The 16,597-nt window shown below is 52.6% G+C and overlaps 3 protein-coding genes across 3 annotated transcripts; 1 reads left to right on the top strand and 2 right to left on the bottom strand.

Annotated features, from left to right (window-relative positions):
- Nucleotides 1–470: 470 nt before the first annotated feature.
- On the bottom strand, nt 471–2,141 carry BUD31 (BUD31 homolog; the record flags this gene model as incomplete). Its single annotated transcript, XM_079542736.1, has 4 exons — nt 471–713; nt 1,073–1,239; nt 1,473–1,595; nt 2,048–2,141. The coding sequence occupies 4 exons, from the start codon at nt 2,139–2,141 to the stop codon at nt 663–665; spliced, it is 435 nt and encodes a 144-aa protein (XP_079398862.1). The 3' UTR covers nt 471–662.
- Nucleotides 2,142–2,845: 704 nt separating this feature from the next.
- On the top strand, nt 2,846–10,256 carry PDAP1 (PDGFA associated protein 1; the record flags this gene model as incomplete). Its single annotated transcript, XM_079542699.1, has 6 exons — nt 2,846–2,896; nt 6,022–6,113; nt 7,993–8,097; nt 8,491–8,612; nt 9,380–9,531; nt 10,198–10,256. The coding sequence occupies exons 1-6, from the start codon at nt 2,884–2,886 to the stop codon at nt 10,254–10,256; spliced, it is 543 nt and encodes a 180-aa protein (XP_079398825.1). The 5' UTR covers nt 2,846–2,883.
- Nucleotides 10,257–12,108: 1,852 nt separating this feature from the next.
- ARPC1B (actin related protein 2/3 complex subunit 1B) lies at nt 12,109–15,295 on the bottom strand (the record flags this gene model as incomplete). The annotated part of the gene is made up of 9 exons (XM_079543137.1): nt 12,109–12,147; nt 12,322–12,412; nt 12,487–12,683; nt 12,755–12,830; nt 13,144–13,350; nt 13,443–13,550; nt 13,943–14,165; nt 14,498–14,602; nt 15,232–15,295. The coding sequence occupies 9 exons, from the start codon at nt 15,293–15,295 to the stop codon at nt 12,109–12,111; spliced, it is 1,110 nt and encodes a 369-aa protein (XP_079399263.1).
- Between the last annotated feature and the right edge of the window lie 1,302 nt (nt 15,296–16,597).

The raw sequence follows: 16,597 nt of genomic DNA on the forward strand, positions 1-16,597 counted from the left end.
GCTTAAATGCAGAGAATTTAACTACATAGGCTGTAGTTTAGCAAACTCAATGCTAAACAAGTCTTGTGACAAAAGAGAAACAATTCAAATTTAACAGTGGTTTAGTTCAGGGCTAGTTTTGTCTTTCCTGCATTGTTATGCATTTGAACATCTAAATGTGTCCTGCAAGTCCATAGACTGCTGGCGTTCCTAACTAGATCTCTGCACTAATTCAAGGTTAAAAAGCCTTAGTAGAGAACTGCAGTGAAGCTTACTGCTCATCAGAAGAGATCTTGCTGCACAACTGTCCTATTTCCTTTCCCCATAAACTTTTAAATTCCCTTATTTGAGGAAAAAAATTGATAGGATTTTGTTAAACAAGTTGCATATAAAATACCTCATGGGAGACAGAGTTGCCTTAAAAACCAAACACCTTCACAACAAGGGTACAGTTTTGCCAGAAGATTGGCCCACTCTGTCAAGAAGGCAGTCTTTATTTTAAAATAAGCAGCTACACAAAAAGCAACTCCAAAACTACAGCCTTTGTGTGTATGACCCAGGTGAATTTGCCATTTTAATTGCAATACAGAAATATCCAATCGCACAGAAGGTAGCTGTAATTGCACTCATAGTCCATTGTATTGGGTGATATCGCTCAGAGTTCAAAAGGTGGTCTGTCTCTTTCACCCAGAACAGCCTCTGCATCCACAGTGAGTGCATTCAATGATTCTCCCCTGGAAAAGAAACATGACAGGGATATGTCAGGCCAGCTGTTGGGTGCAGGCAGGCCAGCAGGCATAAACCTCAAAGCAGAGGCTGCCTTTTGGAAGAAGCCCCTTTAATGCAGAATCTACAGTCTAGTTTTTTGTTGTTTCCAGTACGTTAACAACTATAAACAACTGCATGCCAAAGCTGACAGTTACTTAAAAAGCAACTAGATGTTAACTACTAGCAAAAGGCAGGAAGTGTTGGAGCTGAAGATGCTTCCAGAAAGAAAAACAGCGCCTCCTCTGCTGTCCATCAGCTGTGTGAGGCTCGAGTGGCTACTGCAAAGGTCCAGACAGAAGGGCAGGAACAAGCTGAAAATTCTTACCACTTCCAGCTTGCTTTTGGGCACTCTACAGATGCAGTTGGTTCCGAAGTTGGTGTCCCGCGTCTGGATGCACCGCAGGCAGCAAAGGTTCTCATAACCCTGTTTCTTCCACTTTGCAATCAGGTTTTTGTCAGCGTACCCTTCCTTGATGCAGTATTCATAAAGCTCTGTAGAAGAGCAGACACAAGTAGCTCCCTTTAGATGTTAAGATGACTCACTATAAGGAATTTCTAGCTGTACTGACCAGCTGTTAGAGCTGCACAGATGTCAGCCTTCCCTCCACCCTCCCTACCCCAAATGCTAATCCTCCTCAGCACCCCAGTTCCTGTGCCTCTGCAGGCAGATGTCTCACTATGTCCTGTTTTCCCTTATTCAGTGCCAACCAACTTGTGTTTCTCACCTCTGCTGATAGCTTTTCTTTTATAGAAGAGATCGAAGATGTAACGTGTTTTCTGATGGTGGATTCTGAAGATAGGCCAAAGGGATTCCACTTTCCTCTTCCCTTCGTGAGGCTCAGTCTCCGCTGGGAAGGAATACAAACATGACATTCCAGCTAATTCTCCTAGGCTGCCAAATTACTCCCTCAGTCACTTCGGAATAAACTGTTCTAAGACCATTCCTAACTTTAATAGATTATAGAGTTAAGAGCAGGACGTCAGGGAGGAAAATGTGATGTGACTCCTTGAGGAAATGAAAGCAGAAAGAAGCCAAAGATGATGTGACCTCCCCTAGGATGGAAGGTGATTCTGTGTCTGCCCTGACTTGTCAGACCAGTGTGGACAGGAACTACCAGCCCATCCACACATGCCAATGAGCTTCAGTCAGCTTGGCCACAGAGTGCCCCAGAACACCTGTACCCCATTGCTGCAGGCACAGATACAACAAATGCCACTTTATATTCATGGAGGTCATTTGAGGTGTCCAAAAGCTCATTTGAGGTGTCCACCCCTGACAGCACCCAGCTCTCCTGTGTACCTTCTCTCATCTTCTGATCCAGCTCATCCAGCGTGGGCTCGATCAGCTCCCAGCCGTCCGGGGGCGGCTTCCTGCTGCGCTTCACTTTGGGCATTGCCTTAGAAATGAAGGAGCTTTACAGGGAGGAACTTGAAAGCCTCGAAGTCCTGGAAAACACCGGGACAAAGGAAGCGAAAAGAATTGTCAGGGACATTCTCTCCTAAGATTCCCGTGCCCCTTCACCATTCTCAGATGCTTTATCGATGCCCAACCTCACCCAACGTAACCCTCAGGACGCGGGGAGCCGTGCAGCGAGCGCTGACCCACCCGGCCCACCGCGTTCCACCACAGATCCCCCCCCGCCTTCCGCCAGCCCCAACCACCCCTGTCAGACGGCCGCCAGCCTTCGCAGCGCCCTCCCGAAAGGCCCGGAGCGGCTCAGCCCGTGCCGGCAGCAGCACAGCAGGGCTCGGAAGGCGCCGGTCCCGCTCACCGGCCCAGCGCCGCCGCTCTCCGTCGCGCCGCCTCTGACGTCACGCGGGGCCTCACCGCCCGCCCCGCTGAGGTGTCCGCGACGCTGCCTGAGAAAAAAAAAAACCCTCCCCGCCCTGCGGCCCTGACGTCCCGCTCCTCAGCGGGGACAGAGCAGGAACGCGGCAGTACGGGGAGACGTGCGGCCTCGCTCCGCGGTGTGGATAAGCGGAGGGGCGGCGGGGGCGGGGCAACCCCGCGAAGGGGCCTCGCGGGTGGCGGGGCCCGAGCGGGCGGAGAGCAGGGGGGCGGGGCGGCTTCCGCTTCCGGGTCGTGGCTGGGGCCGGGGGGGCCTCGCTGCAGCTGCCGCAACCGCCATCGCCGCGATGCCGAAAGGAGGTGGGGGCCGGACGGGGGACGGCGTGGCGCTCGGTAGCGGGCGGGGGGAGAACGCGACCTTCCTTGCTTCAGGACGGGGCTCCGGTCCTCCTTATCGCACGGGGGAGAATCCCGCCTCTCGTCACCTCGTGGGGCGCAGAACCGGCCCTCGTTGCCTCTCGAGGGGCCTCGTTCCACCTCGCGTCGGCTGCGGATGGCCGGGAGGAATAGAGGTGTCCTTCCCCCCCCCCAGCTCGGGCCTTGGGGGCCGTCTCTCCTCTCTCACCCCTGCCCCACGTTACTGGGGGTCCCGCTCCCCCGCCCGGCTTTCAGGTCTTTATGGAGGAGGGATTTGTGCGGAGCTCCCCGCGTTGCAGCCACGCAGAGGCAGCTCCTGTGCTGCCTGGCCGAGCTTTGGGGCCCTGGCCGAGCCCTGGGACTCCGCAGCCCGCCCGTCTCGGTGCTCTCACGGCAGCGGCCGGGCAGGAGCAGCTCTACGAGGCAGCGGGGCTGGGCCCGGCGTCGGGGGCTCCGAGCGCTCCTTTCTCTCCTTTCTTGTGGCTCCGCGGAGCGGGTACCGACTTGTTCTTGTGATTAAGGAGATGTAATGAGGGAATGACACCGTCAGGTCTGAGCTGGATCCACCCAGAACCTTCTCCAGATGCACCATCTGCATAATTGGCTCCTGTGTGAGCGTTTATGAAATCCCAGGCACGTTCATGAATGGAAGCCCGGCCTCATCATCTTCTCTGTAGTTTTTGCCAATTTATTTCATTAGCATTTCCCAAGCTTTAGTTTCATGAAATCTGCTTCCCAGTTTATATTTTCTTTAAGCTCTTTGTGTCGTATTCACTTGCACGACTTTAGGAGGTGGATCTGAAGCTTTCCTGTATTTTTGTGAAGGCAAATAGCTGTGGTGGGTTTTACTCCTGGTTACTTTATGTAAATGCTGTGTAGCTGAGCTCCCTCTGCTCTCTGTTTCGTTGTATGTTTCAAGGTGATTCTTTCCAACCTTTCTTTTCTTGGGAAAAGAGGGATCTTTGTGTTTTCTCACCCAAAAAATTAGGAGTTATTGTAATTATATTGTTGGTAGCAGAGAAGTGAACTTCTGCAGTCCATTTAATATAAAATAAGGGGGGTTAGGTAGCTAGCAATACATTTTGTTACAGAATTACTTCTGATTATTTTGTTCATTTGTTGAACACTTTGCTTCAAAATGAATGCAATTCCTTCACTGTTTTTTTTTCCATTCTCTCCCATTAAAATTCCTTCACTGTGCTGTTTGAAGCTGAAGACATTTATTCCAACACACGTGCCTGAGACATCAGGCATTTGTACTGCATTCGAAATCTGCAGATTGTATTCAAATGGCACTTTGCAGGGGAGAATGAGAATCATCAGCCCTGTTTTACAAAAGGGAAAGTGAGCACGGACCTGCACTGGCACACATGGGGTCTGTGCTCAGCTTGCCTGGAGTGGGGGCTGATTCTTCAACTTATTTCTTTTCAAGCGTTTGTTTTTAAGGTAATTTCTCTGGAGCTGCTTTTCTCTACTGCATGGACATTCACAGAAATAACACTGCTGCAATTCTTCACTTCTGAGCCCGGTGTAAAATCTTTCTGCTGAGCAAGGAGGGTGCCTGGCATATGTTAACTTTGTAGCACAGCATTGCTTCGGTCTGTTTAGATTTGTGTGGTGCTGCCTGGTGTGTCAGGTACCTCACTGTTGTTGCTTTTAGAGTGATGTCATTTGCCAGGCAGTGATGTAATGTCTCCTGGCAGCTCTCATCCCCATCGTGTTGCTGGTGCCACGTGGGGTGGTTGGGAGCAGGGGAGCTGAAAGCACAGGTGTTGGGCTGCAGCAGAGCTCTGGTTGCATTTAAGGTTTGAGCACCCATGAGCTTCCAAAACAGTACAGAGAATTCTGTTTTCTACCTTTCCTCATTTCGTGGAAGGAAAACGCCTGGGAATGTCTGCAAGGCTTTGTAGCAGGGTTTGGAAAGAATTTATTTCATGGCTCAGCTTTTACCAAGCTCAGTGTAGGAGAGTTTGCTGATTAGGAGAACTGATCAGAAAATGTTGGATTTCTAAAGCCTGCCAAGACAGTCTGCTCTGATCCGTCCTGTCCTTCCAAGTCCAGCAAACACATCCAGGCTGACTGTGAGCAGCAGGGTGGCCATGATGGATCTCTCCCGTGTGTCCTGCTCTCCTTTCTGCACCTCTTTGAGGTTTCCTTGTCCCTTGCAGGTGATGTGGGGAGGGAGAGGAGGGAGCACGTGGCTTTCCTGCTGCTTGGCAGATGAGGACCTGCAGGAACAGAGCTCCCTCATCTGAGCTGGTTGTTCTCTGCCGGTCCGAGCTCCAGTTGTGCTTTGAGCTCTCCAGCTGGCTTTTACCAGCAGCTTTTTGAGCTGTAACATAAATGGAGCAGCAACCTGCAGGAAGCAATGATAGGGTTGGAAGCAGAGCTTAGCATGGCAGTCTGACCAGCTGAGCTGGCTCTCCTCTCTTCCCGATTTCTGGAGCTTGTTTTCATTTTTCCTTATAAAGCAGTAAAACGTGGAGGCTCCTTTTAATAGTTCCTCAGTTCTCATTATCATTCCCAAAGCTTTTGTCCAATAGGCTTCCTATTTTCTCTTGGCACAGCCTCAGTGCAGGGGAGGGGCTGAGGAGGCGAGCTTGTTGGGGTAGCTGGCTGTAACAGCTGCTGCCACGGAGCACGCTGCAATTCCTGCTGTGTTGGAAATGCAGAGAGCAAGGCTGGGGCTGAGAGCTGCTCGCCAGCAATCCTTTGGGCAGCCCCTCCTGCCTTGCTCTCTGCAGGGCGAACTTGCAGAGTTGAGGCGGTGTGCAGATGGGCTCCAGTGCCTCCAAATCCAACCCGAGTGAGAAGAAGGAATCGATTCTCTGAATGTCTTCCTGTGGAACAGTAATCCCTGTTCTCTATGTAATAGGTTCAAAATTCCTGGAGTATTTCATTGAGACAGGCAAGTCCCACGTGTCTTTGTTTGTTTCGTTGTCAGAGCAGCTGTTTTGGCTTGTCTTCTGTGCATCAAAAAGCTGGAGTGTGTGCTGAAGGAGGAGTTAAGCATCTGGAAAACTTATCACTAAACTGTTTATTTTCCTTATTTATTTCTGTTTGCGCAGGTAGAAAAGGAGGCCATAAAGGCCGAGCGAGGCAGTACACAAGTCCTGAAGAGATTGATGCACAGCTCCAAGCAGAAAAACAAAAGGCAAGGGTATGTATCTGCTTTCATTCTGTACTCACTGTTATAAGCCCTGCCTTGTGCAGCATGCTTCATTTGCAGTTCGTGAGAAATGCCAGCTTAATCATTCAGTGCTTACAGCATGGATTCTGAATGCCTGTGGCTGGGGAGACCCCACAGAGTGGTTCAGCCCAGTTCTTCACAGAAGTGAGGCCAGGTTGGTCATCCAGTCAGAGCTGTGAAGGTTGCAGGGTAAGGAAGACAATCACGCAGCAGCTCTAGGCATCCTTGCCCTCAGTAATTTGTCATTCTCCAGTGTAAGCTCACTTTTTTATTCCTGTTCTGCAGCTTGGCTATGGAGAAAAGAGGCTCACATGTTGACTTCTTTTCATATACAGAAATTACCATGTTTGCTCTCTTTCTCTTCTAATCTTACCCAAGTTCCTCTGATTTCTTTCTGTACACACGGTTTTCTCCTGTGGCTCTGACCTGTAGGAAGATGTAAAAGCACTTTCTGGCTTGAGTTCCTTTTTTGTGCACTTCTGTGCCCCAGCACAGGATCGTAGTCCTCCCTCCCCTGCAGCTACTGGACTGGTGTTAGAAAAGGCATGACTACTTCTTGCAGAACTTGCTCTCTTTTTGCTGCCAAATTATCTCTGCTATGATGGCACTCACTGCTATTTTACTGTGACTTTCTGAAAGTGCTGCCTAAGCCCAAATGCACTCTTCCAGCTGAAACCTCACAGCACTGACAGCAGCAGGATAATTATACCCTGTGTAGGAAACACTGATGAGTAAATCCCAGAAAAAGATCAGTCCTTCAAGCAGTTTTGAGCTATATTGCTGGCTCCTCTTGGATGCTTTAATTGTGTGGTTTGCTGCTTAGCCAGATACTCCAACTTTGATGTCTTCTTCCAAAGCACAGCTCCTCTTGGTTTGTTTTCTGATTGCATCCTCTTGGTTTCATGCCATCTTTCCAGCTACAGAAGTCACTTATCATTCTGGCCCTGTTTCTAGAATGATTCCAGCTCCTGCTCGTACTGTGTCATTCACAACTTTAAGTTCACTAACTTCTCTGTTTCCAAGCTATTAATAAAAAAGCCAACTGGGAACAGAACAGAACCAGCTCCCTGCAGGAACCCCCATGAGGTGTCTGTCTTATTGCAAATAAAAAAAACCTCAGAGCAGTGCTTTATGAGAAGGGTTTCTTGCTGTTTTCTTTGTCATCATGCATACCGTGCAACGATGGTTACATCTAGCCCAGTTTCATTGGGAGAAGCTTATAAAAACTTTACAGAATTACTCCTCTTTCTGCCTGGAGTTGATCTGCTTTGGCAGTCCCTGTGTTGAGGGATATTTGGTAATGGTAAAGCAAGCCATTCACACCCTTGTTGGTTCTTCTAATCTTATCTTCTAGTGATTTACAAATTAATTCCTAGATTCTGCTTAGTAAAAGCCGTGCTAAAGAGGCTGCCTTCTTTGGGTAACACTCTTTTGGCTGCTGGCTGGCGATTTGCTCTTCCCTGGAGTCTTTATCTAGTGCATCTCTAAGCTCCATCCCTGCAGATTCCAGTCCTTGAGATGCTGTTCACTGGAAACCCAGGCCAAAATTATTCTTCATCTGGGGGAAGCAAAGTGCCTCTTCTGTCTTCCAATAACTTTCCAGTCTGGTGCACGGGGAGAACAGCAGAGCTGTTTAGAGATCTGCTGGGGCAGGTGATGCTGTGCTGAGAAGCAGTTCTCGTGCTGCAAGAGCAAGCAAGGCAGCCCTGGTGTTGGGAGGGCCACGTCTGGAGCACCAGTGTTCCCAAAGCTGCGTGCCACTCCTCCAAAATTGAGGTTCAGTTAAAAGTCACAGTGGGATTTGGGCTTTGTATTGACACGTTGTATCTCGTTTCGTGCGGTTCTGCAGGAAGAAGAGGAGCAAGAAGAAGGTGAAGGAGCAACAGGGGACCCAAAAAAGGACAAGAAGTCTTTAGATTCAGATGAGAGCGATGAAGATGATGAAGATTATCAGGTATTATAATTCTCAGGACACTTAATGCATTTTCGCTGTCTGGTTTCTTGGGGTGTGAGATAGATGCATGTTCTTGAATTGGAGTTCTGTTTGAGAGCCAGCTGTGGTAAATCTTTTATGGAAGAGCCATTGTTAGAAGCCAGAAAAACTTTCTTGACTGCATTTTGTTCTGAAAGTGACCCTTTGTGTATTCTGTAAGTAAAATGCAAAGGTGAGATGATTTCAAAAGAGACTGAAGATACCTGGCAGCATAAATCTTGGTTTCTGTTTGGTAGTGAAGGCCCTTTGAATGCTACTTCTGGGGTGTGTTGCAGTGTATCTGGTGAGTTCCAGTGCAAGATAATTCTGGGTTTCTTTGAGTTTCTTAACCACCTTCTTTTTCTTGAATCTTAGCAAAAGCGCAAAGGAGTGGAAGGGTTGATAGACATAGAGAATCCCAACCGTGTAATTCAGACAACCAAAAAAGTAACTCAGCTGGACCTGGATGGACCCAAGGAGCTCTCACGACGAGAGCGGTGAGTTTTTCCTGCAGCAGCAGACAGGCAGGACTCACTGCCTCTCCAGCTGCCTCTCCTTACAAAGAAGCTGCCTGTTCTGTGTCACCACTGTGTCCATCCCAAAGGCAGGAGCTCAGCCGCTTGTGCTGAGTGAGATTGGTTGCTGTGAAGTGGATGCAGTCCATTTCTTGCCTGAAGTGTTATGCCTCAGAATGTGATGTAACTAAAATTCATTAACCTGAGGTCACACTTGGGTCATTTTTCATCCAGCTGCAGAAGGTGCCCCAGTGACAGGTGCTGATCTCCCAGGTTCCCGAGGTTGTAGTGTGATTTTTGTTTGAGCTGGTGAATAAGATGAGAAGCCCAAGTGTGATCTTGTAGTTTAATTTAGCACTCGAGAATTTCAGGGTGAAAAATGTAATGTTGCTTGTCTTAAATAGGTTGTTTAAGATGGATTATTTGGGATAGGCCTCAGCAGAACTACCTTGAGGTGTGGAAAAATGTTATAATGCTGTGCAGTCTGGGGGTAATTCCTTTGACCTCATTGTGTCTCAGTGCTGTGATGTATCTGAAGGTACAAAACCTTCTGCTTCTCTCCATCTCTCATCAAACACCACAGCAGGCACAACTTGTGCTTGAAAAGTGGTGGCGGGGTCCCACAGCCTTGGTAGGCAGTCTGTCTCTGCACTCGCCTTCCATCCCAGTCAGAAAGCCTCCCTTAGAGTACATCTGCACCTGCATGCTTCCCTGCATATTCTAACAACTGCTGTGTTTCACTCAAACAGAGAGGAAATAGAGAAACAAAAGGCAAAAGAAAGATACATGAAAATGCACCTAGCTGGTAAAACAGAGCAAGCCAAGGCAGATCTTGCCCGACTAGCCATCATTCGGAAGCAAAGGGAAGAAGCTGCCAGGAAGAAAGAAGAAGAAAGAAAAGGTTGGGGAGTAATTAATCACATCCTCTTACTTCTCTTTTGCAATAGCTGTACTGCCTGGAGGCACAACTTCTGATATCTGTGCTGTAATCCCTCACCTCCTGCATGGTGTTGCTGAGTGTCATTGCAGCTCTGTTCATCAAAGCCAGGCTTGGCTGTTTCGTTCCTATAAAGCCATAGGATGTCTGAAGTGGGAGAAGGCAGGGACAGAAGGGAACTGCTCTGACATCTGTATCTGCAAGCTCAGCCTCCCAGGCAGTGCTTGCTGGTATTTGGGGATTTATTGAGTTCCTTGTGCTGGGTGTGATTTATCTGCATTGCCTGCTGGGGATACAAACTGCACAGGAAATTTGCAACAGTCTTCCCCTGCCTGGATTTCCTCTTTGGCTCTGATAAACGTGAGACAGAACGCTAATGAATGTGTTCTTAGTGACTTCCACAGGAAAATTTATGCAGCAGAATCAGGGTAATTTGCAGCAGCCTGAAGAGAGGCACAGAACATAAGGAAGGTGTAGGGACCTACCACAGATGAGTGGGGAGGGTCAGAGTTATTTCCTCTGTTATTTCGGTGTAGGTAGCAAGATTTCAATCTCTGCAGCTATAAGGCTACCAGCAGTCCCTGTCGTGCACTGTGAAACGATGACACCTCTGTTCTTTTCCTCCTGCAGCAAAAGATGAAGCGGCCATGGCAGGTAAAAGACTGCAGTCACTGTCCCTTAACAAGTAAGCACAGGACATGCAAGAGGAGGAAACGCCAGGGAACCGTGCCTGGTGCCTGCCAGGACCTCTGTCGTGTTGCATACCATAGGTGCCACGTAGGGTGTGCTGCGGCATCGAAGTCACCTTCACCTCCAAGAGACACTGACAATGTGTTTTGTCTTCATCCTGGCACAATTTCCATTTGGGGTTAGGGGCAGCTGCTATCCTCGGTGCAAAACTGTGCTGAACAGCAATTCTCTGTAACAGTTTGAAAACCTGAATGTTTTTGCTGTTTTTAGGTTTAAGAACTCATAGACCGGGGGGATGGGGGGGGGGAGGGGGGGAGCAGGGGGGGAGGGAGCTGTGTGGGAGGGGAGATGCTTCAAATATTAGATTGCAAGAAAATAGATGGTGGGGTCATTGTGGGGTGGGGCACGCGGGGTGGGGAGCTTTGACTTGCTCATGGAAACCCAAAGGATAACGTATGTGTGGAATTCTTTTGGGCAGACGGCCCTTCAACTTGTACTGCAGGCTGTTGCAGTGTAATCTGGGAGCCTGACTTCATGGACATCTGGAGCGTTTTGTTCCTTCCCATTTTCACCCCTCCTTTCTCGCAGCCAGTCTCCCCCTTTTCCCTCCTCTTCATTATTATTTTTTTTCTCTTCACCTGATTAGGGATAGTGCCAGTTTTTAACCACGTTATCCTTTGTTTAAAGGAAAACAAAAATATATCATGAAATATATCAGACCCAGATGGAAAAAAAACAAACCCACCTTCATGAAGTTAATGAAAAAAAAAAAAAAAAGGAAAAACAACAGAACTTGTATATTTGGCTGATTAAAATGTAAATTATCAGCATTGCCTCGTGTAAGTGAACTGCTGGAACACGCAGTGCAGCAGCAGTGTGGTGTCGCAGTGATTTTTGTGTCTGCTGCCTTGCTGCTTCTCTCTGCTGTTTACGATGTTGGGTTTGGCTCAGGGTTCAGGAGCCCTAACAGCAGCTGCAGCCCGAAGGCAAAAAGCTTTCTTGCTGTTGTCTGATGGACATCTTGCACAATCTGGTTAGCAGAGAGGAGAAAAAGGTTACCTTCAGGCTGCTGTTGAGCTCAGTGTGTCAGAAAGCCGTCGCTGTGCTGCTGCCCTGTCCGCTGGGCTGTGCCACAGCGTGGGGCTGGCAGGAGGTGCTGCAATCTGGTGCCTTGTGGTTGGGACCCCAGCAATTCTCAGCTTTATCAAGAACTGAGGTGGAGCCCGAGGGTCAGGTGGAAATTTGGGGTGAGCCTTGGAGCAAAAGGAGGTGGCTGGGGCCATGCATGGGAGGAAGGGAGAAAGGGGGGCTGGTTCAGGTGTGCTGGTGGGTCACATGTCAACATCTCTTCCTGGATTTCCTAGAATGCAGCTCCACTATGGGAGAATGGACCAGAGCTCAGAATCACGGGGTGACTCGAAAGTCATCATCCCAGTGCTGCCAGCAAGGATCCCTCCTGGGGTTGTGGTCAGTGTAAGGGCTGCTTCGCATGGAGGAGCGCTGCCAGGAGCTGTGTTAACCTGAGCCCATGCAGTTAAACCCTGCCAACATGCTGTAATCACACGTGTTCACATTAAAATGCTTTAAAAAAAAAAAAAAGAAAAAGAAGAAAAATACTGAGTTTACATGGGAAAATCTCTGCTTTATTATTGAGTTCATAAAGCGATGTATGACCAGCATCGGTTAGGATGGTAACAAAAATAGTAAAAAAGGAACCAAAAAACAGCCACCTTTATCTCTGTGTCAGAGCAGCCCAGGGCTGGCTGGCAGCCGGGAGCGTGGGGCAAAGGGGTGCAGCAGTGGAGCAGCAGAGCAGGGGCAGCTGCAGCCGGGACCTCCTGGCTGTGTCCTTCATTTGATCCTGAGATCCTTCAGCGCCGACTCCAGGCTCTGAAACAGAAATTGTTCACCGATTGCTTTTTTTTACTTCCCAAGGTGAGCAGAGCAGTGCAGACCCCAGATTGGGGGACCCCAGGGCAGGATGAGCATCGTTCTGGGCACTGATTACACTGAGCTGGGGCTAAGGAGGGACTGATGTGGTCGGGGGGCTCGGGAGGGCCTCACCTTGACATCCCAGATGCTCATGCCGCCATCCATCCCCGTGGTGCAGAACTGTGAGCAGTTGGCTTTGCCCCCTGCCAGCACGGAGATCTGGCTGTGGAGCACAGGGGTGGGAGGTCAGACTGCAGCCCCAGATCCCCCCATGTCCCCCGGACACCCTGTTAGCACCTGATGCTGTTCTTGTGCACTGTATCCAGCGCAGCGTTGGCCGTGTCGGAGCTCGCCTTCTTATCCAGGTTCTGGAAGCGCTCGCGGGCAGTGAGGCCACGCTGGGAGCTCTGCTTGGGGACGTCCAGCTTCCCCCCAAAGCTCAGCGTGCCCGGGCCCTCTTCATAGGTGAACAGCATGGGGTAGCAGTCGTGGCCCTGGGGGGAAAGTGGTGGTCCTGCTCAGAATCACCCAGTGTGGTGCCCACCCTCAGCCCAGCCCAACTCACCGCGGCCACGAGGCTGCTCTCAGTGATGAAGGTGACGGCCAGGAGGGGAAGGGTCTCAGTGCACAGGGAGGCAACGCTGAAAGGGAGGGACAAAGCATGAGCAGTGAGCTGAGGCCCTGCTGAGCGCGGCGCAGCTCATGATGTGGGAGTGGGGCTGTGATGCTGCAAGGAGAGGCTGTGCCTCCTGCACCCAGCTCCACTCAGCCCTTCACCCCCACCCCAGCTCCATCCCAGCTCCACCCTTGCATCATTTTGGGGACCGTCCAGGCCACAGAAAAGCAGCTGCCCTCCCAAACCTGGGCAGCCACAAATCACTGTGTAGCTCACCCCATCCCAAAAGCTTTCCCAGGTTCCCCCCAAATCCTCCCTGCAGCCCCAGCCCTGCTTACGCCATCTTCTTGTTGGCATCGGCGAGGCAGAGGGTGCTGTCGTGGCTCACCCAGGCCACACGGTTGCCGCTGGCTGAGAAGCAGATGCTGTGCACCCACCCACAGCTGCTGCTCGACTCAAACATCAGCTCCCCAAAGGGCATCTTGGAGCCCCACGGCGTGGGGCTGGGCCGCTCCTCCACCTCTTTGATGTAGGCTGAGAAGATCCTGGGAAGGAGGAGACCACCGTGGAGCAAGCTCCATCGCTGCTCGCCCCATGCAGCCCTGTGTTACCCCTGGGGTTCCCCCTTTTCCCTCACCGGCACTTGAAGTCGCAGGAGCCGGCAGCCAGCAGCACGTTGTTGGGATGCCAGTCCAGGCTGAGCACCGTGGAGCGGATGGGCTTCTTGATGTGCTTGCACACCCACCTGCAGGGAGAGGAGTGTCGGTACCCCCAGAGCCCCCAGGCACGCTGCAAGGCTCTCAGACCGCTGTCTGGGAGTAGCTGGGGCCTCCAAGAACTGCCCTTGGCTACCAGCCTGTGTCAGCAGCCAGGCCATGGGGACAGTGCTGCGTCCCCAGCTGTTGGGTCCTGCAGCACCTCTCTCCACCTCTCGCATCAGGCTCCTCCTCTGTCTCTTCTTCCATCTCCTCTCTGACTCCCCTATCTCACCTCTACCTCCAGTCCATCATCCATCCACCCCCCCTCCACCCTCTCCCCCACCTCCACCTCTCCATCCATCCAACCTTCCATCTCCCCACCCTCTTCCCCTCCACCCATCCCCACCCACTGCAGACTGGTGGCCCCAAGGCCGCTCACCAGTCATTCTCCTGCTCGAAGTAGCAGATGGAGATGAGCCGAGAGCCGCTGCCCACAGCAAACTTGTTCTCCTTGGGGGACCACTTAACGCAGCGGGCGGCCCTGTTGATCCTCAGGATGACCAGGGTGGGTTTCCAGACATTGCCCTTCAGGGTCCACACGTAGGCATTGCGGTCGGTCCCGCACGTCACCAGCCGGTTGCTCTCAGGAGCCCAGTCAATGCCTGGAAGGCAGAGGGGGGTGGGCAGTGATGTGGGGGAAGCCATGCGGATGGGGACAGGGCACGAGGGGATGGAGGCCATCTGAAGGTGGAGATGTGGCTGCCCTCTGCCCCCGAATCCTTCTCTGCTATACTCCCCCAATCCAATCAGTCCCAACCCTTCTACAATCTTCTCATCCCATCCCTGGGTGCCTCCCGACACACTGAATTAGGACCAGGAACACTGGACACAACCCGCTCTTTCCCCTACAACCCCTGTCCCGAGGCCACCAGTGTCACCGAGTGGGGTTGGGACCGACCTCAGGGCACAGCCACCTACATCCCCAGGCACTCACCTGTCACCTGCCCGTTGTGCTCCTTCAGCTCGTGCACCTTGCTCCACTTGGCCCCGTCCTTGCGGTAGATGTGCACCTCGTGGTTATTAGGGCACAGCGCGATCTCTGTGGGGTGAAAGCAGTTCTGATGACCCCACACTTGCAGGGTCAGCCAAGGCTCGATGCATCCCTGTCACACACACAGCCCTTCCCATGCCCAGGGTCCCGAGGGCACAGGAGGGAGCCATCCTCGTGCTGGGCTCTGCTGCAAACGGTGCTTGGCAGAAAAGGCAAACCCCCAAACCCCACAGCTCAAATCCCCTGTGCCCCATTCCCAGGGCTCTGCTGGGAGGGATGGGTTGGGATGGCTGTGGGTGTTTGGCGCCCGCTGGCCCCATCCTGCCCTGCACAGCGGCCCCATCACAGAAAGCCCTTTTTGTTCTCTCCCACATCCCCCATACGTGGCCGGGAAATGCCATCGGCCATGAATCACCGGCTCTGCTCCGCTCCCTCCCCCTGCAGTGGGACTGAGGGGGTGTGAGCAAGGAAATGGGACGTATCCTAAGCTGACCCCAAAACCCACCTGCACGGCAACACCCACTGCCCCAAACTCAGCTCTATGGCAGGACCTGCCCCATGCAGGGGACATCGCTGCAGTGGGGACGTTCGGTCCTGGCAGGCATGCGACACCCACCCCCAAAATTATGCTGTCGGTGCTTTGGGCTGTCCACAGGGGTTTGGGGCTCAGTACTTACGGGTCCGGTCCTTATTCCAGGCATGGCAGCTGATGGGCTCCAGCAGGAAGCTGTGGTAGGCCATGGTGTGCAGGCCGGGAGGATGAGAACGTTGTTGGGACACGTGGCTGTGGGGACAAAAACCCAATGGAGGACCCCTTTTGCATCTCCACAAATCCCTTGTTGGTATCCCTGGGGGCTCCGAGCTCAGAGCCTGTCCCAGTGAAGCTGATGGCTGTTCTGAGGAGCTCAGATTTGGGGTGAGATGTTGGAGGGGACGGTGCTGCCTCAGGGCCAGGCACCCCACACTGAGCGTCCCACAGCCGTGTGCCACATCCCGATGGGTGCCACGTCCCAAGAGCACCATCCGTGCCCACCCTGATCCCCCCCCAGCCCTGGGGCAGGGAGAGGCAGGAGGAAGCCGTGAGTGCACCAATAACACCCCGATGCAGGAAGCTGCCGTGGGACGGCTTCCAGGGACTTCCTACCCACGTCGACACCCCGGCCCTGGGTGGGTGTCCCAGGACCCCGCAGCCACCACCACCCATCGCACCCCCAAAGGCACATCCCCTCCCTCCAGCTGTCCCTACAAACCATGCGGGGCCGGAGGCGCTCAGGGCTCGCTCCTTCCCAGCTCTCATTTAGGAAGAGCCAAAGCCTGGCGGCGGAGACGCCTCCATCCCATCCATGAGTAATCCCTTCCCCTGCTGCTGCCAGAGCGCTGCGGGACGGGGCGGCACCGCGGAGCTGGAAAGGGAGCGGGTGCCCAGCACAGTCCTGCGGGTGTGGGGCTGGGGGAGGAGTGGATTGAAGGCCCCGGGCAGCCTAAACCGGTGAGGGGGAGACAGCCCACGGCCGGGGGTGGGGTTGGGGGGGCTTTGAGGTCCCTTCCAAGCCCAGCATGCTGTGACTCCACGATTGGGCAGCGCGGGGTAAAATCGATGCGTGGGGATGGACTGCAGAGATGTGGAGCGGAACAGTGCGCGCTGTGGGTACCGCTGAGGCCACCGCCAGCGGGGTGAGCGGCATCGATCTCCTGCTCAGACAATTCTGGGCCACGAAATGCGCCGCGGGGCAGCGGCGGTGCTTTTTGGGGTCGGGTTGGGAGCTGGGAGCTGTTTGCTTTCCCTCCCCACGCTCGGTGCTCACCGCCACCCCGGGGGGAAGGGCTCTGTCGCAGCCGTCAAAGCGGGAGCGGAAGCGTTCGGTACAAACAACACAAAAAAATAAAGAACTTTTTTGGCTGCATTGGGAGCGGTCAGCACTGCGTGCTCCGTTCCGTCTGCCTGCAGCCCTCACGCTGCTGCTGCCCCGGGCACAGCGCTGCAGGGAGGGCACCGAGGCACCGCTCAGCCCCTGGCCCCGTGCCGAGGGTCTGAAAGAAGGG

This window comes from Tetrao urogallus (assembly GCF_951394365.1).
Source record: "Tetrao urogallus genome assembly, chromosome: 15".
NCBI classification, from domain to species: domain Eukaryota; kingdom Metazoa; phylum Chordata; class Aves; order Galliformes; family Phasianidae; genus Tetrao; species Tetrao urogallus.